General features: G+C 46.4%; 1 protein-coding gene across 1 annotated transcript in view; it reads right to left on the bottom strand.

Moving 5' to 3' along the window:
• Positions 1-23,043, bottom strand: part of CA6 (carbonic anhydrase 6) — a 41,377-nt gene that overhangs the window by 6,347 nt on the left and 11,987 nt on the right. The window contains exons 3-8 of the mRNA XM_038746716.1: positions 18,125-18,273; positions 15,640-15,735; positions 13,596-13,662; positions 8,995-9,152; positions 7,618-7,741; positions 6,185-6,274 (exon numbers count right to left, since the gene is read on the bottom strand). Coding sequence (XP_038602644.1) covers positions 6,185-6,274; positions 7,618-7,741; positions 8,995-9,152; positions 13,596-13,662; positions 15,640-15,735; positions 18,125-18,273 — 684 coding nt within the window. The remainder of the gene's footprint in view (positions 1-6,184; positions 6,275-7,617; positions 7,742-8,994; positions 9,153-13,595; positions 13,663-15,639; positions 15,736-18,124; positions 18,274-23,043) is intronic.

Genomic DNA, 23,043 nt, shown 5'->3' with positions numbered 1-23,043 from the left:
CATGGAGCATGCACATGGTGAGCATGTATGTGGGGAGCATACACCTGGGGAGCATCATCAATGTGACAATATGCAGGGGGAAAGAGAATAATTACAATAATTGTGGTATTTGTTAAGCGCTTACTCTGCCTAACACTGTATTAATTGCTGGGGTAGATACAAGCTTAATCAGGTCTCACATGGGCCTCACAGTCCCCCAAGTAGAGGGGAGAAGGAGGCCCTGGGAGTCAGATGACCTTGGTTTTAATACCGGCTCTGTCACCTGCTTTCTGTATGACCCTAGACAAGTGACCTGACTTCTCTGTGCTTCAGTTTCCTCATCTGTAAAATGGGGATTAGATACCTGCCCTCCCTCCAATTTAGATTGTGAGCCCTTGTGGATCAGAGACTATCTTCAACTTAATTATCTTGTATCTTCCCCAGCATTTAGTACAGTCCGTGGCACATAGTAAGCAGTCAATCAATGGCATTTATTGAGCACTTACTGTAGGCAGAACACTGTTCTAAGCATTTGGAAAAGTGCAGTACAACTGAGTTGATAGACATGATCCCTGCCCACTAGGTGCTTACCCAAGTATTGTTAGTAGTAGCAGTAGTGGTGCTGGTTCCTTCCCCTCTGCCTTCAAGCCTGCCCACGTCTCCCTCTAAAAAACCCCTCTGTTGCCCCCACTGCCCCTTCTAGTTATCGCCCTATCTCCCTCCTACCCTTCCTTTCCAAACTCCTAGAATGAGTCATCTACACTCACTGCCTCGAATTCTTCAACTCCAACTCTCTCCTAGATCCCCTCCAATCTGGCTTCCATCCCCTACACTCCACCGAAACTGCCCTCTCAAAGGTCACCAATGACCTCCTTCTTGCCAAATCCAATGGCTCCTACTCTATCCTAATCCTTCTCGACCTCTCAGCTGCTGTGGATCACCCCCTTCTCCTAAACATGCTATCCAACCTTGGCTTCACAGACTCCGTCCTCTCCTGGTTCTCCTCTTATCTCTCCTGCCATTCATTCTCAGCCTCCTTTGCGGGCTCCTCCTCCCCTTCCTCCCCCCCCCCCCCCCCCCATCCCCTTATTGTAGGTGTTCCTCAAGGGTCAGTTCTTGGTCCCCTTCTGTGCTCTATCTACACTTACTCCCTTGGTGAACTCATTCGCTCCCACGGCTTCAACTATCATTTCTAAGCGGATGACACCCAAATCTACATCTCTGCCCCTGCTCTCTCTCCCTCCCTCCAGGCTCCTATCTTCTGCTTTCAGGACATCTCTATCTGGATGTCTGCCCACCATCGACAACTCAATAAATCCAAGACTGAGCTCCTTATCTTCCCTCTAAAACCCTGTCCTCTCCCTGACTTTCCCATCACTGTAAATGGCACTACCATCCTTCCTGTCTCACAAGCCCACAACCTTGGTGTCATCCTTGACTCCATTCTCTCATTCACCCCACACACCCAATCTGTCATCAAAACCTGCTGGTCTCACCTCCACAACATTTCCAAGATCCGCCCGTTCCTCTCTATCCAAACCGCTACCTTGCTGGTTCAATCTCTCATACTATCCCGACGGGATTACTACATCAGCCTCCTCTCTGATCTCCCATCCTCCTGTCTCTCCCTGCTTCAGTCTATACTTCACTCTGCTGCCCAGATTATCTTTGTACAGAAGCGCTCTGGGCATGTGTACTCCCCTCCTCAAAAATCTCCAGTGGCTGCCTGTCAACCTAGGAATCAAGTAAAAACTCCTCACTCTCGGTTTCAAGGCTCACCATCACCTCACCCCCTCCTACCTCACCTCCCTTCTCTCCTTCTACAACCCAACCCACATCCTCCACTCCTCTGTCACTCACCTCCTCGCTGCCTCATTCTCTCCTGTCCCACTGTCGACCCCCGGCCCACATCCTTCCCCTGGCCTGGAATGCCCTCCCTCCACACATCTGCCAAGCTAGCTCTCTTCCTCCCTTCAAAGCCCTACTGAGTGCTCACCTTCTCCAGGAGGCCTTCCCAGACTGAGCCCCCTTTTTCCTCTCCTCCTCCCCATCCCCCCTCTGCCCTACCTCCTTCCCCTCCCCACAGCACTTGTATATATTTATACACATTTATTACTCTATTTTACTTGTAAATATTTACTACTTTATTTTGTTAATGATGTGCATATAGCTATAATTCTATTTTATTCTGATGGTTTTGACACCTGTCTACATTTTGTTTTGTTGTCTGTCTCCCCCTTCTAGACTGTGCCCCCTCCTTCCTCTCCCCCTCCTCCCCCTCCCCCTCCTCCTCCCCATCCCCCCTGCCTTACCTCCTTCTCCTCCCCACAGCACCTGCATATATGTATATATGTTTGTACGTATTTATTACTCTATTTATTTTATTTGTACATATTTATTCTATTTATTTGATTTTGTTGATATGTTTTGTTTTGTTGTCTGTCTCCCCCTTCTAGACTGTGAGCCCGCTGTTGGGTAGAGACCGTCTTTATATTTTGCCAACTTGTACTTCCCAAGAGCTTAGTACAGTGCTCTGCACACAGTAAGCGCTCAATAAATACGATTGAATGAATGAATGTGAGCCCGTTGCTGGGTAGGGACTGTCTCTAAATGTTGCCAAGCTCTTAGTACAGTGCTCTGTACACAAAGAGTGCTCAATAAATACGATTGAATGAATGAATAGCAGTAGGAGAGGAGTAATAATAGTTTTGTTGTGATATTGTTATTATTATTATTCCTTCCACAAAATTTTTGGCCTGGAGCCTCAGGGCAGGAAACAGGAGGTTAAAGGGATGGTAGTGTGAAAGTAAGAGGTGGGAGGATGGAATTCTTTTTTAAATGTTATTTGTTAAATGCTTAGTATTTGTCAAGCACTGATCTAAGGGCTGGGGTACAAAGAAGTAATCAGGTGAGACACAGTCCCTATACCACATGGAGCTCACAGTCTAAGTAGTAGGGAGAGCAAATATTAAATCCCCATTTTGCAGTTGAGAAACTGAGGCACAGAGAAATTAAGTGACTTGCCCAAGGTTCATTCATTCAACTGTATTTATTGAATACCATATTCATTGAATAGTTGAATTATTGAATATTTATTGAATGCCAAGATCATACTGCAGGCAATTGCCGGGGGCAGATTTAGAACCCAGGTTCTCTATCTCCCAGGCCTGTGCTCTTTCCATTAGGTCATGCTGCTTCCCAGCCTATGTTAAATATATTAAAGATCAGATTAGATCATGTGACTAAAGAGCACTGAAGCTCACCTTGGTGTGTTTGAAGCTGTTTGCTGAAAAATATGACTTTAGGATTAATAAAGTATTGAAATAGTCCACCTGGGAGAGAACCAGGACCTAAGAAAGGACGATGAAAGCGAGGGCGGGGGCCAGAGGCAAGCTTGGGTCGGCACAAGCGGGATCTGGCCACTGGATTGGATGAAGTTAATTCTGGGATTTGGAGGCTGAGGGGCAGGGTCTTTGATTCCCAGAATTGGAAAGGTTGGGCCCTGAGGAGGGTCCTGAGAAAAAGAGGGAAGGTAGGGGTTCCAACCAGGAGCACCAAATCTGTTGACCAGGGGAAAGGCATGGCTGAGTGGAAGGAGAAATAAAGCCAAAGAAGTGGCTCTTGGTGGCTCCTACTACTGGAAATGGGGTGGTGGTCCCCTCCTTCCCATACGGCCTCCCCATCTTCTCCCCACCCCTGCAAGGGAGAGGTGCTAAAGAAAGCTCCTTGGCCAGTGGAGAGGGAGAGGCAGAAGCCTGTTATAACAATAATAATAATAATGATGGCATTTGTTAAATGCTTACTTATGTGCCAAGCACCGTTTTAAGTGCTGGGGTAGATACAAGGTAATCAGGTTGTCCATTGTGGGGCTCACAGCCTTATTCTCCATTTACAAATGAGTTAACTGAGGCACAGAGAAGTCAAGTGACTTGCCCAAAGTCACACAGCTGATCAGTGGTGGAGCTGGGATTAGAACCCACAACCTCTGACTCCCAAGCCCATGCTCTTTCCACTGTACCACACTGCTTCAATGTTATGTTATGTTGAGAAGCAGCGAGGCCATGGGGAAAAAGTACAGGCCTAGGAGCCAGAGGACCTGGTTTCTAATCCTGGCTCCGTCTCATGTCTGCTTTGTGACCTTGGCCAAATCACTGCACTTCCTCAGTTACCTCATCTGTAAAATGGGGATTAATACTTGTTCTCCCTTTTGCGGAGATTGTGAGCCCTATGTGGGACCTGCTGTTCTTTATATCTGCCCCAGCACTTAGCACGGTGCTTGACAAATAGTAAGTGCTTAACAAATACCATTATCGTTATTATTCCTCTCCCAAGCACTGAGTACAGTGCTCTCTGCACAATAAATTCTCAATAAATATGATTGATTGATTGATCCAAAACCAGGGTTGGAAAGCAATCAGAGGACAATGTGGTGGAGAGCCATACTGAGGCATCAGATAAATTGGGGAAACTAACGATTAAGAAATAAGTCTTTGGCTATGACTTCAGAAAGGTTTGGAGATCCCTCTAGACTCTAAGCTCATTGTGGGCAGGGATCAGGTTTACCAACTCTGTTACATTGTACTCTCCCAAAGCACTTAGTACAGTGCTCTGCACTTCGTAAGCCCTCAACAAATATAATTGATTGATTGATCAATCAATTTTAGACTGTGAGCCCACTGTTGGGTAGGGACTGTCTCTATGTGATGCCAATTTGTACTTCCCAAGCGCTTAGTACAGTGCTCTGCACATAGTAAGCGCTCAATAAATATGATTGATTGATTGATTGATTGATTGATCACAAGGAATTTTCTGTTGAGTGGGTGGAAAAGTTTGCAGAGGGTGGAGGAGACAAGTAGCATGGCCTAGTGGAAAGAGCCTGGGCCTTCAAGTCAGAAGACCTGGGTTCTAATCCCAACTCTGCCAACTGCTTGCTGTGTGACTTTGGGCAAATCACTAAACTTCTCTGTGCCCCAGACTCCTCAACTTTAAAATAGGGATTCAATCCTATTCTCTTCTACATAGACTGTGAGCCCCATGTGGGACACGGACTGTGTTCACCCTAGTAAACATATCTACCCCAGCATGTAGAACAGTGCTTGACACATAGTAACTGCTTAACAAATACCATAAAAGAGGAGGAGAAGATCCTGGAACAATAAATTCTGATAGAATATTTCAAGCTCTTAGAAGTTAAGGAGGAGAGAAGATTTCTTGAAAGTAGGCTTCTCAAAGAAAGGGGAGAAAGGAAGGATCCAAGTGCTTAGTACTGTGCTCTGCACACAGTAAGTGCTCAATAAATATGATTCAATGAATGAATGGGATTGATAGGAGAGGAAAAGAAAGATAAGGGTAAAGGGAATTTGAGCAGAAGGATTTTAGAATTCAGAGAAAAAAGGGCAGACTAAAGGTAGGGTGAAAGGGTGGGTCAGAATTAGAATGAAAACTCATGCTTGATCAATCGTATTTATTGAGTGCTTGCTGTGTGCAGAGCACTATACTAAGAGCTTGGGAGAATAAAATGTAACAGACACATTCCCTGCCCACAGTGAGCTTGATCATCTTGGTTTTTGTCTTTGAAGTCTCAACACATCCTTGTCATTTGCCTCCTGAACTCTCTTCTCTAGTTCCGTATTTTTCTGTCTTTTCCTCATTGCATTCTCACTCCCACCCCCTCTAACACCTGCTCTTCCACCCCAGGCTAGGTTCCCATCACTTCCTCATCTTCCCAGGTTTCCCTAAGTCCTCAGTTTAGAGAAAGCAGGAATCTAAGGAAAAAATAGAGAAGAAAAAAATTACAAAATTTCAACTTTCAAGAGAGCAAAATTAATTTATTGCAGCTAATAGGGTTATAAAAGTACAGACAGAGTAATAATTTATTCAGATTGAGTCAAATGATTAACAGTAATATAATCAGTGTTCCCAGAGCAACTGATTTCCATTTCCACCACTGCTTATATCTCACCTAAATATTTCCTACAACAGTCTAAGCCACATCATCACCATCATCACCAATCACCATAGCAACCCCCATGTTGTCCCAGGAACCCTTCTTCCACATGCACACATGATGTATGTGGGGGAAATCCAGAAGAATAATGAATCCACTGGAAGGAGTGTTTCTCGGAGAGGGAGGAGATGGAGACAGAGTGAATGTCCAGAGTTCATGTTTCAAGTTGAGGACTGGTTGTTTGGATGTACTCCTTACCTCTGAAACGTAACTGTGCTCTTAGTTCTTTGAGGTCATTTTGGATTTCCCTCAGCATGCTCCTGATGTCCTCATCAAAAGTGTTTTGACCTGACCGAAGAAAAGTAATAGTAAAAGGCTTCTAAGAAGTATTATTATTAATTGTAATAATAATAATAATAATTGTCACACTTCTCCTCTAGGAGACCTTCCCCGACTTGACCGTCATTTCCTCTTCTCCCATTCCCTTCTGTGTCGACCTTGCACCGGGATTTGCACCCTTTATTCACCCAACTCTCAGCCCCACAGTGCTTAGGTACATATCTGTAATTTATAGTAATGTCTGTCTCCCCCTCTGGAATGTAAGTTACCTGTGGACAGGGAAGGTGTCAACCAACTATATTATGTTGTACTTTTCCAAGCACTTAGTGCCATGCTCTACACACAGTAAGCGCTCAATAAATGCAATTGATTGATTGATTGATTTTTAAACACTTTCTATGTGCTAAACCCTCATTAAGATTATCGTCAGACACAGCCCCTGCCCCATTCATTCATTCAATCGTATTTATTGAGCACTTACTGTGTTCAGAGCACTGTACTAAGCGCTTGGGAAGTACAAGTTGGCAACATATACAGACGGTCCCTACCCAACAGCGGGCTCACAGTCTAGAACATAGACCCCATGTGAGGTCCACATTCAAGTAGGAGGGAGAACAGATATAGAATCCCCAGTTTATAGATGAGGAAACTGAGGTACAGAGAGGTTAAGTGACTTGCCCAACATCACATATCAGGCTAAAGAAGCAGCATGGCATAATGGATAGAGCATGGGCCTGGGAATCAGACGGTCATGGATTCTAATCCTCGCTCTGCCACTTGTTTGCTGTCTGACTTTGAGCAAGTCACTTCACTTCTCTGGGCCTCAGCTACCTCATCTGTAAAACGGGGACTGAGACTGTGAGCCCCACTTGGGACAGGGACTGTGTCCAAGCCGATTTGCTTGTACCAACCTCAGCGCTTAGTACAGTGCCTGGCTTATAGTAAGTGCTTAACAAATACCATAATTATTATTATTGTTTTCAAAGAGTTTACCCTGGAGTTTACCCCTACTCCTGGCCTACTCTCAGCCTGCCCGTCAGCCAAGATTTCTCTGGAAAGTACTCAGGAGGTTAGTACCTTTCCTTCACGCATTCCCATAAAGAGAAATGCTCTGGAATACACAGATTGTCTTTCCCACATCTTCCTCCAGCTTGTATTTTGAACCCTTTTGTAAGAATCATCTTCTGCACATCTGGATTTGGGGTTTCGATTTCCAGGACTGTATTGAGAAGATAGTGAGACTCTCTCCTTTGCACTTTTTATGTTCTCTGGATAATATGTCGGGATTTTATACATGATAAATAACAAAGAGCAATAATAAGGAGAATCACAATGGTCTTGTCTTCTCTTACCCTGAATGGTTTTGACTTGGAAGCTAGATTCCACCACACGACTGTTGAGGGGCTGGGTCTCGCGGTAATCATTGTGGATCGTGTTGTTATTACGGTCGAGCAAAGAGTTTTCCAACTTTATAATCTGCAAACACAGAGGCTGCTTTAGAAGGGCTAGAGAAGGCCAATGGGTTACTTGCAAAGGCTGAGAAAGCCCATTCTGGAGAATTAATTCCCAACCTCCTGGCAGAACAGGTCAGGAGACATGACCTAGAGGTGGAAGGAAATGGAGCAGCTTCTCTGAAAGTTTAGAAGCTACCCTCGTTTGGGGTCACAGTCAACTACTGACCGCTCTCTGTTTCCGAACAAGGTTCAGGGCTCTGGGTCAGGCTACTGAGGCTGAGGAAAAAAGCTACAGAAACAGAAAAGAAGACTTGACTGTAAACTAGACTATAGGTTTGTTATGGGCAGGGAATGTGTTTGTTTACTGTTGTATTATTCTCTCCCAAATTCTTAGTACAGTGCTCTGCACACAGTAAGTGCTCAATGAAAGCGATCGACTGACTGACTGGCAAGAAGACTCTCCGTCCAGGCTGGACAGCTGACATGCTCTCCCAGCTCTGGCCCTGAAGCCCATGGGGATCCAGTCAGGATTTCTGGGGGCTTCCTGTTTTCTGATCCCCTTCCAAGGCTCGGAGTCTTCCTCCTCTGTGCCTTAACATCTGGGCTATGTCTCGTCCTCTGGGCGAGAGGAAAGGCCTCAACTAGAGGTTTTCTAACTGGGAATGCAGTCATTATGGAAAACGGCATGGGCAAAAAATAATGAGAATTGGATGGGAGAGGAAGGAGGATCAGCTGGGAGGCTGATCTGGGTAGGAGTAGGGCGTAAAATGAAGGTGGTATACATGAAGGGGAATGACATGATAGGGGAGGCTGCTTCAGATTGATCCTTCAGGCCACAGCGGTCTTAAAATGGTTGAAAGCTTCTGGGCCAGAGTAGGGAAGTCAAGAAATAGTAGCTTGAAAATAAGTGGCACAATGAACGTAGGCCTATTCAGAGTGCCCCCTATTTCAAGCATCTGGATGGAACCTTGGGTGGAACCAGAAGTCACAAATATCCATCCCCTCACTATCCCTTATGGGGTTTTCCACAGTGCATTCATGAGCCCTCCAGCTGAGAAAGTAGAAAAAACCCCAAAGCAGGACTGAGTCTTGAGAGGAAGGCGGAAAGGATATAGATGGGAGATGGGAAAGAAGCAGAAAAGGAAGGGCATCCAAGCTGGAAGTGTCCCAGGGTACCCACAGAAGGGGTGAAGAATCAGACCCAGGCAATAGGTAGGAAGCTGAGGAAGTCAGGAAAGCAGCTGATGCCTGACCCAGGATGGATGGTGATGTTACCTGAGCAAGAGAAACAGTGATGGGGGCATCAAAAATAGTCCAGATGACACTCTCGTAGCATGGGGGTGTAGTCAGAGAGCCGTGGTACCTGTAGAAGTCATCAATATTTTTGGGCAACATACTCAGGACATCAATGGAAGTCAGGTTAGTGGATTGTCCTAACAGAGAAAGACAAGCAGGAGATTCAGTGTTCAAACAGTCTGCTGGCAAGTCCAGAGCTGGGGCTTAGGGGGCACCAAGTGTCAGGCTGAGATGGCGCCAACCCCATGCTAGAATCCCCTAGGATTTTGCCCAGTGAAGAAGAGACGGAAGGATAGACATGAATTTCTCCAACCTTCCTGAATCCGTGCGCTACACTTTCCAACCAGAGATGGGTTTTTAAGTGAATGGAAGGAAAATGGCAAACTAGGCTTAGTAGATGGTGAAGGTGACGCGGAGAGAAGGAAATTCTGTGGTTGAGTTCTTAGCAACCGGGACCAGCGTGGCCATGCCCTGTGAGCTGACCATCTCCTGCTCCTGCCAGGCCCTCCAGGTAAATGTCAAAACATCACAGAGTCAGGGTAAACTCTCCCATTAGATTCTAAGCAGCTTGAGGCCAGGCATTGTGTGTTTTGCTTTTGGTGTACTCTCACTCAGCAGGCTCGCAATAAATTCCACCAATGGATTGATTGCTTTTGGGTAGCTACCTTACCTGAACCCAGCACAGTGTTTAAACCATGGCTGATGCCAACGGAAGCAGAAGCAGTGTCCTGGCACTAAGGCCCTGAGCCCAATTTTCACTTTGCTTCTGAGTCTCTCTGCTGCAGGGTTGTGGGACAGGAAGGAAAGGTGAATGAGATAATTCACTAGAAACCCCAGGTTTGGACCCCAACCTGGACAGAGCCAGTCTAATTCTTGGCACCACCAAGGGCTTGCAGAGTTTGCCCCGGGCAGACAAAGCCACCCCCTTCTTTCATTCATTCATTCATTCAATTGTATTTATTGAGCGATTACTGTGTGCAGAGCACTGTACCAAGCACTTGGGAAGTACAAGTTGGCAACATGTAGAGATGATCCCTAACCAACAACGGACTCCTAACAGTCTAGAAGGGGGAGAGAGACAACAAAACAAAACATGTGGACAGGTGTCAAGTCATCAGAATAAACAGAAATAAAGCTAGATGAACATCAGAGCCCCACTTGCAATTGGTCTGCCCAATGGCAGCACTGCACTGGACACTCCCTCAGCAGGAAGCGGAGGGTCAGCTGGCTGTTGGTTGGGACGACTGTCAGGCAAAATGGCCATTGGGAGGCTTGTTGAAGGCAGCCATCTCGTAGCCCCAAATCCCTCTCTGCCCATCTCAAGCTGCTCCCTGTCAACAGAGCCAGTACTCTGAATGCAAACCTCCATATATTGTGTCCCCTGCAGGGCCAAATAGCATGTGACCTCAGGTCAGGGCCTTTTCCTCTGGGCACCTCCTTTCTTTTCCATAAGTTTGGAAGCTGTTCCCTGCCCCCTCTTCCTCACAGAGGCCTCCTGAGAATTCATTAGCGTCTTCGACAAAATCTGCCAAGTGCATTGGGCCCTTGGGGGAGAGGTGTCATGTAAATACCAGGAGGTGGTGGTTATTGATGAGAAAATATGTTCCAGGACTTAGAGAAAGCTGCAAAGTAAACACAAGGTGACAGGGTCTTCTGACTATTGGCAGACCCAGCACAGCTGCACTGGGGGATCCAGCTACTCCAGACTCAGAGAGAGGGGGTATCCTGGAGACCAAAAAGCCCCGGCCCAGGGAGACTGGGGTGGGAGACAGTTTTGGGTGGCAGGCCTGCTCTTTCTACCTTTGTTTTGAGAACCAAAGCTTCCAGCAAAACTTCCTCCAAAGACCCTGCAGGCCTACAAATGAGTGTTGAGTCCCTGGAGAAGAAGGTCGTCGCCGTCAGAGATAGGTCAGAATGCCCTATGAGTGGAGGGGCTAAGAAAACTCCTAGCAACAGCCCTGTCATTTGATAATGGGAACGGCAGGGTTGCCCCTTGCGACAACCGCAGCAAAGTGACTGCCCCTCTTCTCAGCAAGAACTGAGTCCCAACCCTTCCCCTAGACTGCTCCAATCTGGCTTCCGTCCCCTACACTCCACCGAAACTGCCCTCTCAAAGATCACCAATGACCTCCTTCTTGCCAAATCCAATGGCTCCTACTCTATCCTAATCCTCCTCGACCTCTCAGCCGCCTTTGCTATTGTGGACCACCCCCTTCTCTTCAACATGCTATCCAAACTTGGCTTCACAGACTCCATTCTCTCCTGGTTCTCCTCATCTCTCTGGCCATTCATTCTCGGTCTCCTTTGCGGGCTCCTCCTCGCCCCTCCCATTCCCTTACTGTAGGTGTTCTTCAAGGGTCAGTTCTTGGTCCCCTTCTGTTCTCTATCTACACTCACTCCCTTGGTGAACTCATTTGCTCCCACAGCTTCAACTCTCATCTCTACGCGGATGACACCCAAATCTACATCTCTGCCCCTGGTCTCTCTCCCACCCTCCAGGCTTGTATCTCCTCCTGCCTTTAGGACATCTCCATCTGGATGTCTGCCCACCATCTAAAACTCAATAAATCCAAGACTGAGCTCCTTATCTTCCCTTCCAAACCCTGTCCTCTCCCTGACTTTCCCGTCACTGTAGATGGCACTACCATCCTTCCTGTATCACTAGCCCGCAACCTTGGTGTCATCCTCGACTCCGCTGTCTCATTCACCCCACACATCCAGTCTGTTACCAAAACCTGCCGGTCTCACCACAACATCGCCAAGATCTGCCCTTTCCTCTCCATCCAAACCGCTACCTTGCTGGTTCAATTTCTCACCCTATCCCGACTGGATTACTGTATCAGCCTCCTCTCTGACCTCCCATCCTCCTGTCTCTCCCGCTTCAGTCTATACTTCACTCTGCTGCCAGGATTATTTTTGTACAGAAATGCTCTGGGTATGTCACTCCCCTCCTCAAAAATCTCCAGTGGTTGCCTGTCAACTTACGAATCAAGCTAAAACTCCTCACTCTCAACTTCAAGGATCTCCATCACTTCGCCCCTCCTACCTCACCTCCCTTCTCTCCTTCTACAGCCCAGCCTGAAACCTCCGCTCCTCTGCTGCTAACCTCCTCACTGGGCCTCGTTCTCACCTGTCCCAACATCGATCCCTGGCCCACGTCCTTCCCCTGACCTGGAATGCCCTCCCTCCACATATCCACCAAACTAGTTCTCTTCCTCCCCTCAAAGCTCTACTGAAAGCTCACCTCATCCAGAAGGCCTTCCCAGACGGAGCCCCCTTTTTCCTCTCCTCCTCCCCATCCCCCCACCTCTGCCCTACCTCCTGTCCCCACAGCACTTGTATATATTTGTACAGATTTATTACTCTGTTTATTTTACTTGGACATATTTACTACTCTATTTTGTTAATGATGTGCATATAACTATAATTCCATTTATTCTGATGGTTTTGACACCTGTCTACATGTTTTGTTTTGTTGTCTGTCTCCCCCTTCTAGACTGTGAGCCTGTTGTTGGGTAGGGACCGTCTCTATATGTCATCATCAATCGTATTTATTGAGTGCTTACTATGTGCAGAGCACTATACTAAGCACTTAAAAAAAGCACTGTTCTAAGCGCTGGGGCGGTGACAAGGTGATCAGGTTGTCCCACGGGGGGCTCACAGTCTTCATCCCCATTTTCCAGATGAGGGAACTGAGGCGCAGAGAAGTGAAGTGACTTGCCCAACGTCACACAGCTGGCAATTGGCGGAGCAGGAATTTGAACCCATGACCTCCGACTCCAAAGCCTGTGCTCTTTTCCACTGAGCCACGCTGCTTCTCCAACTTGTCGCCAACTTGTACTTCCCAAGCGCTTAGTACAGTGCTCTGCACACAGTAATTGCTCAATAAATACAATTGAATGAATGAATGAATCTTCCTGAGCAAAGAGGAGGGGAGCTGAGTTGGGACTCTCCGCTTCCCCCAGGCTTCTGAACACTAGGAGCTCTGTTGCCCTGGACCATGGAAGCAGCAGGAGTCAGGGCCTGAGAGCCAGAAGGACCTGGGTTCTAATCTCTGCTCTGCCACATGTCTGCTGTGTGACCTTGGACAAGTCACTTTCTGTGCCTCAGTTACCTCATCTGTAAAATGGGGATTAGGACATGGACTATGTCCAACCTGATAAGCTTATATCTACCCTGTCCACATGTTTTGTTTTGTTGTCTGTCTCCCCCTTCTAGACTGTGAGCCCATTGTTGGGTAGGGACCATCTCTATATGTTGCCAACTTGTACTTCCCAAGCACTTAGTACAGTGCTCTGCACACAGTAAGCACTCAATAAATATGATTGAATGAATGAATGAATGAATACCCCAGAGCTTAATATAGTGCCTGGAACATAGGCATTTAACAAATACCATAAAAAAAAAAGCAGAGCATCGTGGAGTACACATCCCAAGAAAGAGCTTTCTCTGCCTGTGTTCTTCAGAGGAAGATCAGCTGGTAAGATGCTGCCTTTCTATTCGGACTCCTCACCCCACTTCTTCTACTCCCTCCCTTTCTCTTGCGCTTAGAGATCTGAATAGAGATCCCAGAAGTCTACCTGCATATTTGACCTTGGCCAGGTGCTTCAGGAGTTGGCTGTAGTAAGTATTCTCTGCATTTCCAGCCTGTAGAAAGAATGCAAATCAGGGATTAGGTTCAGGGGCAGGGAGGCATCTAACTTTCTTCCTTGGATTCAACTGTTTGTTCCTTGGATTCAGCTGTCTTCCTGGCAAAGAGGTGGGGAGGAGGGGCTAAAGGGGAAAACCCAGGAATCCTTTTCATCTTTGCCTTTGCTTGGCTGGACAAATTACTCACCATGGCTCAGTTTCCTCATTTTTAAAATGGGAACAACACCAATGTTTGAGAACTTCCAAGAAGTCTGTGTCTGTCACATGAGGGCTTCAGAGTAACAAAAGAAGTGAGTTGTTTTTTTTAAAGTTCCTCCCTGGCTTCAGATCCCTTTTTAAGTAATGGAACTTAAAAAGGCACCTGGATTTCAGATCAGGCTTCTGGTAGGGAGGTATCAATAAGTGAAAACGAGCCCTGAGCACTCCAAGAGGGTTCCTTGGTGCTGATTTGATTTGATTTGATTTGTTGAAGGAGACAGAAGAGTATCGTCGGTGGGTTTAGTTCATGGCTTTCCTTCCTCTGTACACACACACTGACTCTCTCTGAGACATGGGGCAGGACTACTCTGGCATTTGTTTGAGTTCATCTCTCTTAAGATCATAAAAGGGTTTCCACTGCCATATCCATTATCTCTCTTGATCCTCAAAGCAGGGTGGCTGCCCCTATTGTCAGCAAGAACAGGCGGGGTGCATGTAATGAGAAATGAATTCTCAGGGTGATGAGAAGAAGCGTGGCTCGGGGAAAGAGCCCGGGCTTTGGAGTCAGAGGCCATGGGTTCAAATCCTGGCTCCGCCGCTTGTCAGCTGTGTGACTTTGGGCAAGTCACTTAACCTCTCTGGGCCTCAGTTACCTCATCTGTAAAATGGGGATTAAGACTGTGAGCCCCACGTGGGACAACCTGATAACCTTGTAACCTCCACGGTGCTTAGAACAGTGCTTTGCACATAGTAAGCGCTTAATAAATGCCATCATTATTATTATTATTATCATGTACCTTCCTGAGTGAAGAGGAGGGGAGCTGAGTTGGAACCCCACTGGGTTTCTGAACACTAAGAGCTTGTGGCCCCACATCATGGAAACAGCATGACCTAGTTGAAAGAGCAGAGGCTTGGGAGTCAGAGAACCTGGGTTCTAATCCTGGCTCCACCACTTGTCTGGTGTGGGAGGCTGGGCGAATCACTTACCTTTTCAGTGTCTCAGTTTCCTCATCTATAAAATGGGGATGGAAGTCTTCCTCCCCTTTAGACTGGGAATCCCTCGTGAGGCAGGTACTGTGTCTGATTGGATTGTAACTACTAACAGAAGCAGTGTGGCTCAGTGGAAAGAGCACGGGCTTGGGAGCCAGAGGTAATGGGTTCTAATCCCAGCTATGCCACTTAGCTGTGTGACTTTGGACAAGTCATTTCATTTCTCTGTGCCTCAGTTACCTCATCTGGAATATGGGGATTATTACCCCAATGCTTAGTTCAATACTTGGCAGAGAGTAAGTGCTTAACTAATACCACAATTACCCCCACAAAGGCAGTGGAGGAGAGGAGGAAGGAAACCAGTCCCCTGTAAACGCTGAACGGCTGTTGGGCTGCAGGTACTGGAAAAAGTGAACAAATGCTATCTCTGCCTCTGGATATTCAAGTGTTAAATTGGATACTGTCCATCTGGTCCACTTTGCTTTTCCCCCCAACCCATCACCCAAGATGGGAAAAGAAAAGTCCACCTGAAAGTATTATTCCAGTGTGGGAGAAAGGGTATCCTCGGTTTCCCAAGAACTTTTGTGGTGCCCATTCCCAGAACTTTATTTTTCAAACACCAGGGCTATGGCTGACTCCCAGGACAGCAATCTCTTCTGGAATACTGGGAGGTCAGCAGCTCGGGGCTCTTTCTCTACCACATTCATAGATCACTCTAGCGGCCTCCATCACCTCAGCCTGGCCAAACCCCCTCGTTCATCCCAACCGGGCCCAGTTCCAACCTACCACAAATAGGGCTGCCAACACTGCCAGGCCATTGGGCTTTTTTAGGGCGTCTTTATAGCTGGCATATCGATCAGAGTTATAATGGACAATGTGCAACTGCGGAGAGACAAAATCAGGTTAAGGTTGAGGCTCAGTATCTCTGGGTGGACTGGGCTGAAACGAGAGCTAATGCTTCAGTGCCCAAAGGCAGAGGAAAGAACACAGATTAGGGCTTAATAGTTGAGGCTTCCATTACCCCGACGCACCTTCCCACAAGTCCTCATTCCACCTGGGATTCTGGTAACAGCAAACCCCAATCACTCGAAAACTAAAACTCTGTTGGAAGTGAGGCAGATGTAGGAGCTGAGATGTGCCTGTTTTCTCTAGCCTCACTCCAGTCCTTTCCTCCTGACTGATGTTGACTCCCATCCAGAAAACACCCCTGGATTATTATTATTATTTTTATTATTGTTGTTATTGTATTTGTTAAGTGCTTACTATGTGCCAGGCACTGTACTAAGTACTGGGGTGGAGACAAGCAAATCGGGTTGGACACAGTCCAACATAGGGCTCTCAATCTCAATCCCCATTTTACAGATCAGGGAAGTGAGGCACAGAGAAGTGAAATGACTTGCCCAAGGTCACACAGCAGACAAGTGGGGGAGCCAGGATTAGTCCCGAATCCCACATCATCATAGATGTCACCCAATCCAAGCCATGCCCATGAAGCTGAGCTGTTTCAGCAGAGGCTCAAGGCTAGTTCGACAGACATTACAGAGGGAACCTGAGTTGGGCACAGGTGATAATAATAATAATAATGTTGGTATTTGTTAAGCACTTACTATGTGCCAAGCACTGTTCTAAGCACTGGGGGGGATACAAGGTAATCAAGGTTGGCCCACGTGGGGCTCACAGTCTTCATCCCCATTTTACAGATGAGGGAACTGAGGCACAGAGAAGTGAAGTGACTTGCCCAAAGTCACACAGCTGACAAGTGGTGGAGCCGGGATTAGAACCCATGACCTCTGACTCCCAAGCCCAGGCTCTTGCCACTTAGCCACACTGCTTCTCTGCAATGAGGCGATGAGGAAGAATTCTTTTCCTGAACCTTCTGACCCTGTCTGTGATCCTTCCCAAATCTCTTGAGGCACAGCCCCAGAGTGTGATGAACACTAACAGGTGGGTTATTTCAGTAAATTCTTGATATTTTAATAGCCAGAAATCTGGGTCTACAAAAATCAGGGGAAAGCCTAAGGCAAGAATAATAGGGCAGTGAAGGGGAAGGGGTGGCCAGGGTGAGTCTTGGGTGGATATAGGGATGAATTGTCACCTCTGACTGAGATGAACCAGACTCAGACTCTGGAACATCCAGTGAATGCAGCTGGCTTTGAACCAGTCTGCCTAGGTGGTCAGGGTGATGGGGAGTGAAAATATGACCAGAGCAGGGCTCCTCCCCCTTATATATGTTTCCTCTTGCTCCCACCTCCTGATCACAGCCGGGGTCAATTTCAGCCCAGAAAAGCAGGTGTTCTAGTGGAAAGAGCACAGGCCCAAGAGTCAGAGGACCTGGGTCCTAATCCCGGCCCTGTTGATTATCTGCTATGTGACCTTAGGCAAGTCACTTAACTTCTCTGTACTTCAGTTACCTCATCTGTAAAATGGGGATTAAATCCTACTCTGTCCTACCTAGACTGTGAGCCCCATGTGGGACAGGGACTGTGTCCAACCTGAGTATTTTGTATATACCCTGGAATTTAGGACAGGGCTTGGCTCATAGTAAGCACTTAACAAGTATCATTAAAATAAAAAGAGCAGCAGCATAGGGTAATAAGAGTGAGTTGGGCATTCAGGGTCATCATAATGGGCTCCCTTGATGTTGTTGGGCACAAGGCCAAGTCTCTTGTGCCCAATTTTATTAATGATGTGTATATAGCTATAATTCTATTTATCTATTCTGATGGTATTGACACCTGTCTACTTGTTTTGTTGTCTGTCTCCCCCTTCTAGACTGTGAGCCCATTGTTGGGTAGGGACCTTCACTATATGTTACCGATTTGTACTTCCCAAGCGCTTAGTACAGTGCTCTGCACACAGTAAGCGCTCAATAAATACATTTGAATGATTGATTGAATGAAGGAATGAATAAATGAAATATTACAGCAGACCTGGGTATGATGAGGGCTTGGTGTAGCACCAACAAAACCCAGAGGTGAAACTGGGGTGCGGTGGTAGTGAACAAGTACTGTACATTACTGTTGATAAAGGGGAACCCAGGAATTGCTGGCAAAACCCTATTTACTAAAGGTTTTCATTCCTGATTGTCCCCCTTCTGGACTGTACATTCCTTGTGGGCAGGAAACAAATCTACCAACTCTGTTGTATCATACTTTCCCAAGTGCTTAGTATAATGCTCTGCCCACAGTGAACACCCAAGAAATTCCATGGATGATGTACTTATGACCCACCCTGCTGCCAAGAAGAGGTACGGGCCCGTCCCTACAGGTACCTCGGCAACGTGTCTCATCCCGTCCACCGTGTGCTCAGAGCCGCTGGTTTCCAAGCTCTGTCCGCCCCAGTGAAAGTGCAGCTGCACAGCAGTGTAGGTCCCGGGCAGTCCATTGGTGATCTGCATGGTGGGTGGCAGGTTGATATAGACTGGAAGAGAAGAGATTGGGGCGGTTGTTTACGGATGGGATGCGGTCTAGCCGGTTCTCGTAGGCAAGATAGCTCAGAGCCACCCACCCACTAGGCCAGAGCAAGCCGGTGACTGAGGCTAAAACAGTGCGCTGAGAAAGAATGGTGATTCTCCTTTACCAAGGACGAAGGGGAAGAGGGCTGGTAAACTGTTTCTGCTTGTTTTGGGGGGTAGATTAGGCTCAAACATACACCTGCCATACTGCTTACCATCTACTTTAAAACAATCAATCAGCTCACCCCCTCCTACCTCACCTCACTGATCTCCTACTACCACCCAGCCCTCACACTCCACTCCTCTAGTGCCAGTTTATTCACCTTACCATCTCATCTATTTCATCTATCTTGCTGCCAACCCCTTTCCCCTCGTCCCCCTCTCCATCCCCACCGTCTTCCCTCCTTCCCTTCCCCATAGCACCTGTATATATGTATATGTTTGTACATATTTATTACTCTATTTATTTATGTATTTTACTTGTACATATCTATTCTATTTTATTTTGTTAATATGTTTGGTTTTGTTCTCTGTCTCCCCCTTCTAGACTGTGAGCCCACTGTTGGGTAGGGACAGTCTCTATATGTTGCCAACTTGTACTTCCCAAGCGCTTAGTACAGTGCTCTGCACACAGTAAGTGCTCAATAAATACGATTGATTGATTGATTGATTGATTGATTCCCATGTCCTCTCCCTCTCCTGAAACTCCCTCCCCCTCCATACATGCCAGACAACCACCCTTTCTAAATTCAAAGCCTTATTAAGGTCACATCTCCTCCAAGAGGCCTTCCCCAATTAAGCGCTCTTTCCCCTGCTCACTTTCCCTCCTGCATTGTCTATGCACTTGTGACTTTTAGACACTTGATATTCACCCCAACACCACAGCACTTTTTAAAATTATTTTTTAAGTGTTTACTGTGCATCAAATATCAAACACTGTTCTAAGCGCTGGGGTAGACACAAGTGAATTAGGTTGGACAAAACCCCTGTCCCACTTGGGACTCACAGTCTGAGTAGGAGGGAGAACAGGAGAACTGAGGCCCAAAGAAGTTAAGTGACATGCCCAAGGTCACACAGCAAGCATTTGGCAGAGCCGCGATTAGAACCCAGGTCCTCTGACTTCCAGACCGGGCTCTTACCACCAGGCCATGCTGCTTATACATATCTTTAAATTATGCATTATAAATTACTTATTTATATTGTCTGACCCTCTAGACTGCAAGTGTGTTATAGGCAGGGAACATGTCTGCTAATTCTGTAGTATTGTACTCTCCCAAACACTTAGTACAGTGCACTGCACATAAGTGCTCCATAAATACCATTGATTGATTGATTCAGCCAGAAGATTATCTCCATCTTGGAAATCCTCACTCCTTCAGTCAATCAATCATATTTATTGAATGCTTACTATGTGCCGAGCATTTTACTAAGTACTTGAGAGGGTACAATACAACAGAATCAGCAGACACATTCCCTGCCCATAAAGAGCTTACAGCCTAGAGGGAGAGATAGACAATAATATGGGTAAATAAATAATTTACAATATATAATTTAAAGATATGTACATAAGTGCTGAGGTAAATGGGGCTAGGGTGAATATCAAGTGTCCAAAGGTCATAGATTGAAGTGCTGAAACATTGCAAAAGGAAAAGAGAGCTGGGGAAAAGGGGGCTTAATCTGGGAATGCCTCTTGGAGGAAATGTGACCTTGATAATGCTTTGAAATAGAGAGAGCGGTGGTCTGGCATAAATGGAAGGGGAGGGAGCTCCATATTAGAGGGATGACATGGGAAAGGGGTTAGCACCTAGATAGCTGAGATCAGGTCACAGTGAGGAAGCTGGCGTCAGAGGAGCAGAGTGTGTGGGCTGGGCTGTAGTAAGAAATTAGTGAGGTACGGTGTTGTTTTTCAGGCTGGCTAGATCCTGTATAAAGCTACTCTTGAGATAACTCTCCCAAGTCTCTCTCCCTGAGTGCAGAAGGCGGATTAGCTGGTCAGCACAAGCAAAACAGAGGCTCTTCCATCTGTTTCAGGGAATCTCTCAAACCCACACCCATGACTCTACCTTGGTGCGCTTGCCCTAGGGGCTGCTGGGAGTCACAGACCCCTAGCACCATCTTGGCTCAATTCCTGTGTGGTGACCAGAAGTCTCTCTTTAGACAGAACCATCATGATTTGCATGATTCTGTTCTGCCATCCAGAGTACCTTGGACAGTAAGGGAATGTCACTAGCATGGTAAATTGCTAAATACAACCCTGGCCAGGGAGTTAATGTTTTCAAAAGAGCGATTTAGAGCTTACACTAATCATCCTTGTCATTAGGCTCGCCTCCGCTTAAAAAACGCCAGGTCTAGCCTCCTCCTTGCTTCCACCCCAGCACTGATCCTATGGCCAAAGCTACAGAAGTGGCTCCCTTGAGCTGGCTGTTCTCAAAATGAATGCAGCTCCTGGGAGTGATGTATCAGTGGCTAAATAGAGCAGAACACAGAAGCCCAGGTTCTCAGCCTGCTTGACAGGGATGGGAGCAATATCAACCACTGCTCTGAAATACACTGTATTTCATGTGAAAGTGGTTGAAAGAGTGGGGCAAGTTCAGTGCTGCAGAAACAACTTTAAAATCAATGTCTGAGTCAAGAGGCCTGAGTCAGAAATCGATTCAAAGACAAAAATAGGGAAAAAAGTGAATAGGTAAGTCATCAGGCAAGCTGATTTACAGGTAGGGGAATAGACAACACTGACACATAGAATTTCCTAAATGAATAGTTAGCACTAAGTGAGGGATAAGAAGACATTTTAACAGTTATGCTTCTCAAAAACACAATTACCATTCCCTTTCCGAGGAGTCAGAAGGTCTCAATCCCTGAGACTGTCTGGCGTCACACCACGGGCCAAGCAGAGGGGCTGCATTCCGGTCTCCAGTCTCTCCCCTCTCCGGTCCATACTTCATTCAGCTGCCTAGTCCGTTTTTGTAAAATGTCTTTCTGCACAAATCTCCCCACTCCCTCCAAATCTACCAATGGTTACCTACTTCTCTGCGCATCAAGCAGAAACTCCAGCCCAATATCTTTCAAGCACTCTATCAGCTCTCTCCCTCCTTCTTATCCACTCTCTTCTCCCATAACATTCGCTTTGTTCCTGTCAAGTCAGCCTACTCATTATGCCTTGTTTTTAACTCTCCTATTATCAGCATTTTGCTCAAACCCTCCTTCCCATCTGGAACTCTCTCCCCCTTCACATCCAGCAGACCACTGCTCTCCCCATTTTCTAAACCCTTCTGAAATCACATCTTCTCTAGGAGACGGTTACAAGGTGATGAGGTTGTCCTACGGGGGGTTCACAGCCTTAATCCCCATTTTACAGATGAGGTAACTGAGGCCCAGAGAAGTGAAGTGACTTGCTCAAGACAGAGTCTGTGAAGCCAAGGTTGGATAGTGTGTTATGGAGAAGGGGGTGGTCCACAGTGTCAAAGTCCCTGACAGGGTTTCCATCAGGCACTAGGGGATAATGATAGCAGCCTGGAGGACAAATGCCCACATAATAATAATAATACATAATAATAATAATACGTAGAGATCCAACGGAGTGAGCCAGGACAAGTGTGGGAGCATGTTGCCAGAGCCTGGTGCTTTTGGAGGAGCAGCGTGGATTAGTGCGAAGAACACACAGGCCTTGGCGTCAGAGGACCTGGTTTCTGATCGCAGCTCCGCCACGTGCCCATTGTGTGACTTCTCGGTGCCTCAGTTACCTCATCTGTAAAATGGAGATTCAATACCCGTTCTCCTTCTTACTTGGACTGTGAGCCCTGTATGGGGCAGGGACTGTGTCTGACCTGATCATAGTGAGTCTTTCCCAGTGCTTGGAACAGTACTGGACATTTAGTAAGTGCTTAATCAATTAATTATTGCCCAATTATTAGATGCCAGGGATCAATCGTTCACATTTGAGTGCTTACTGTGTGCAGAGCATTGTACTAATTGGGAGAGTACAATATAAGGAGTTGGTACACGCATTCCCGGCCCACGTGTTTGCTAGTTTTCTCCTGTGAGATGGCGGACACTCTACTTGGAACTTTGGCGTTCTTGGTAGGATTATATCTAAACTAACTCAGGCAAATTTCTGTCCTTTTCCTTTCCATCTTTTTGAGATGTCCAGGAAAGGGGCCTTGATTGCATAAGCCCTGCCAATAATGTATAGAAAGAGCATTTTATGTCTGACCTACTACCAAGTAAGCCATCCTACCTCCTTCCCTTCCCCACAGCACCTGTATATATGTATATTTGTTTGTACATATTTATTACTCTATTTATTTATTTATCTTACATGTACATATCTATTCTATTTATTTTATTTTGTTAGTATGTTTGGTTTTGTTCTCTGTCTCCCCCTTCTAGACTGTGAGCCCACTGTTGGGGGACTGTCTCTATGTGTTGCCGACTTGTACTTCCCAAGCGCTTAGTACAGTGCTCTGCACACAGTAAGCGCTCAATAAATACGATTGATTGATTGATTGAGACCTTCCTTGATTAACCTCTCATCTCCTCACCCTACATCCCCCTCTATTGCCACTTCAGCATTTCTACAACCTAAGCATTTGTGTACTCAACCCCCTCTACTTTGTGACGTAACATTTATCAATAATAATAATAATAATGATAATAGAACAGTGCTTGGCACATAGTGCTTAACAAATTCGATAATTATTCCCTAATGTAATAATAATAATAATGGTATTTGTTAA

This window comes from Tachyglossus aculeatus, chromosome 5, assembly GCF_015852505.1.
Source record: "Tachyglossus aculeatus isolate mTacAcu1 chromosome 5, mTacAcu1.pri, whole genome shotgun sequence".
NCBI lineage: Eukaryota > Metazoa > Chordata > Mammalia > Monotremata > Tachyglossidae > Tachyglossus > Tachyglossus aculeatus.
The sequence above is the reverse complement of the archived record's forward strand: the minus strand, read 5'-3'. Positions and strand labels throughout refer to the sequence as shown.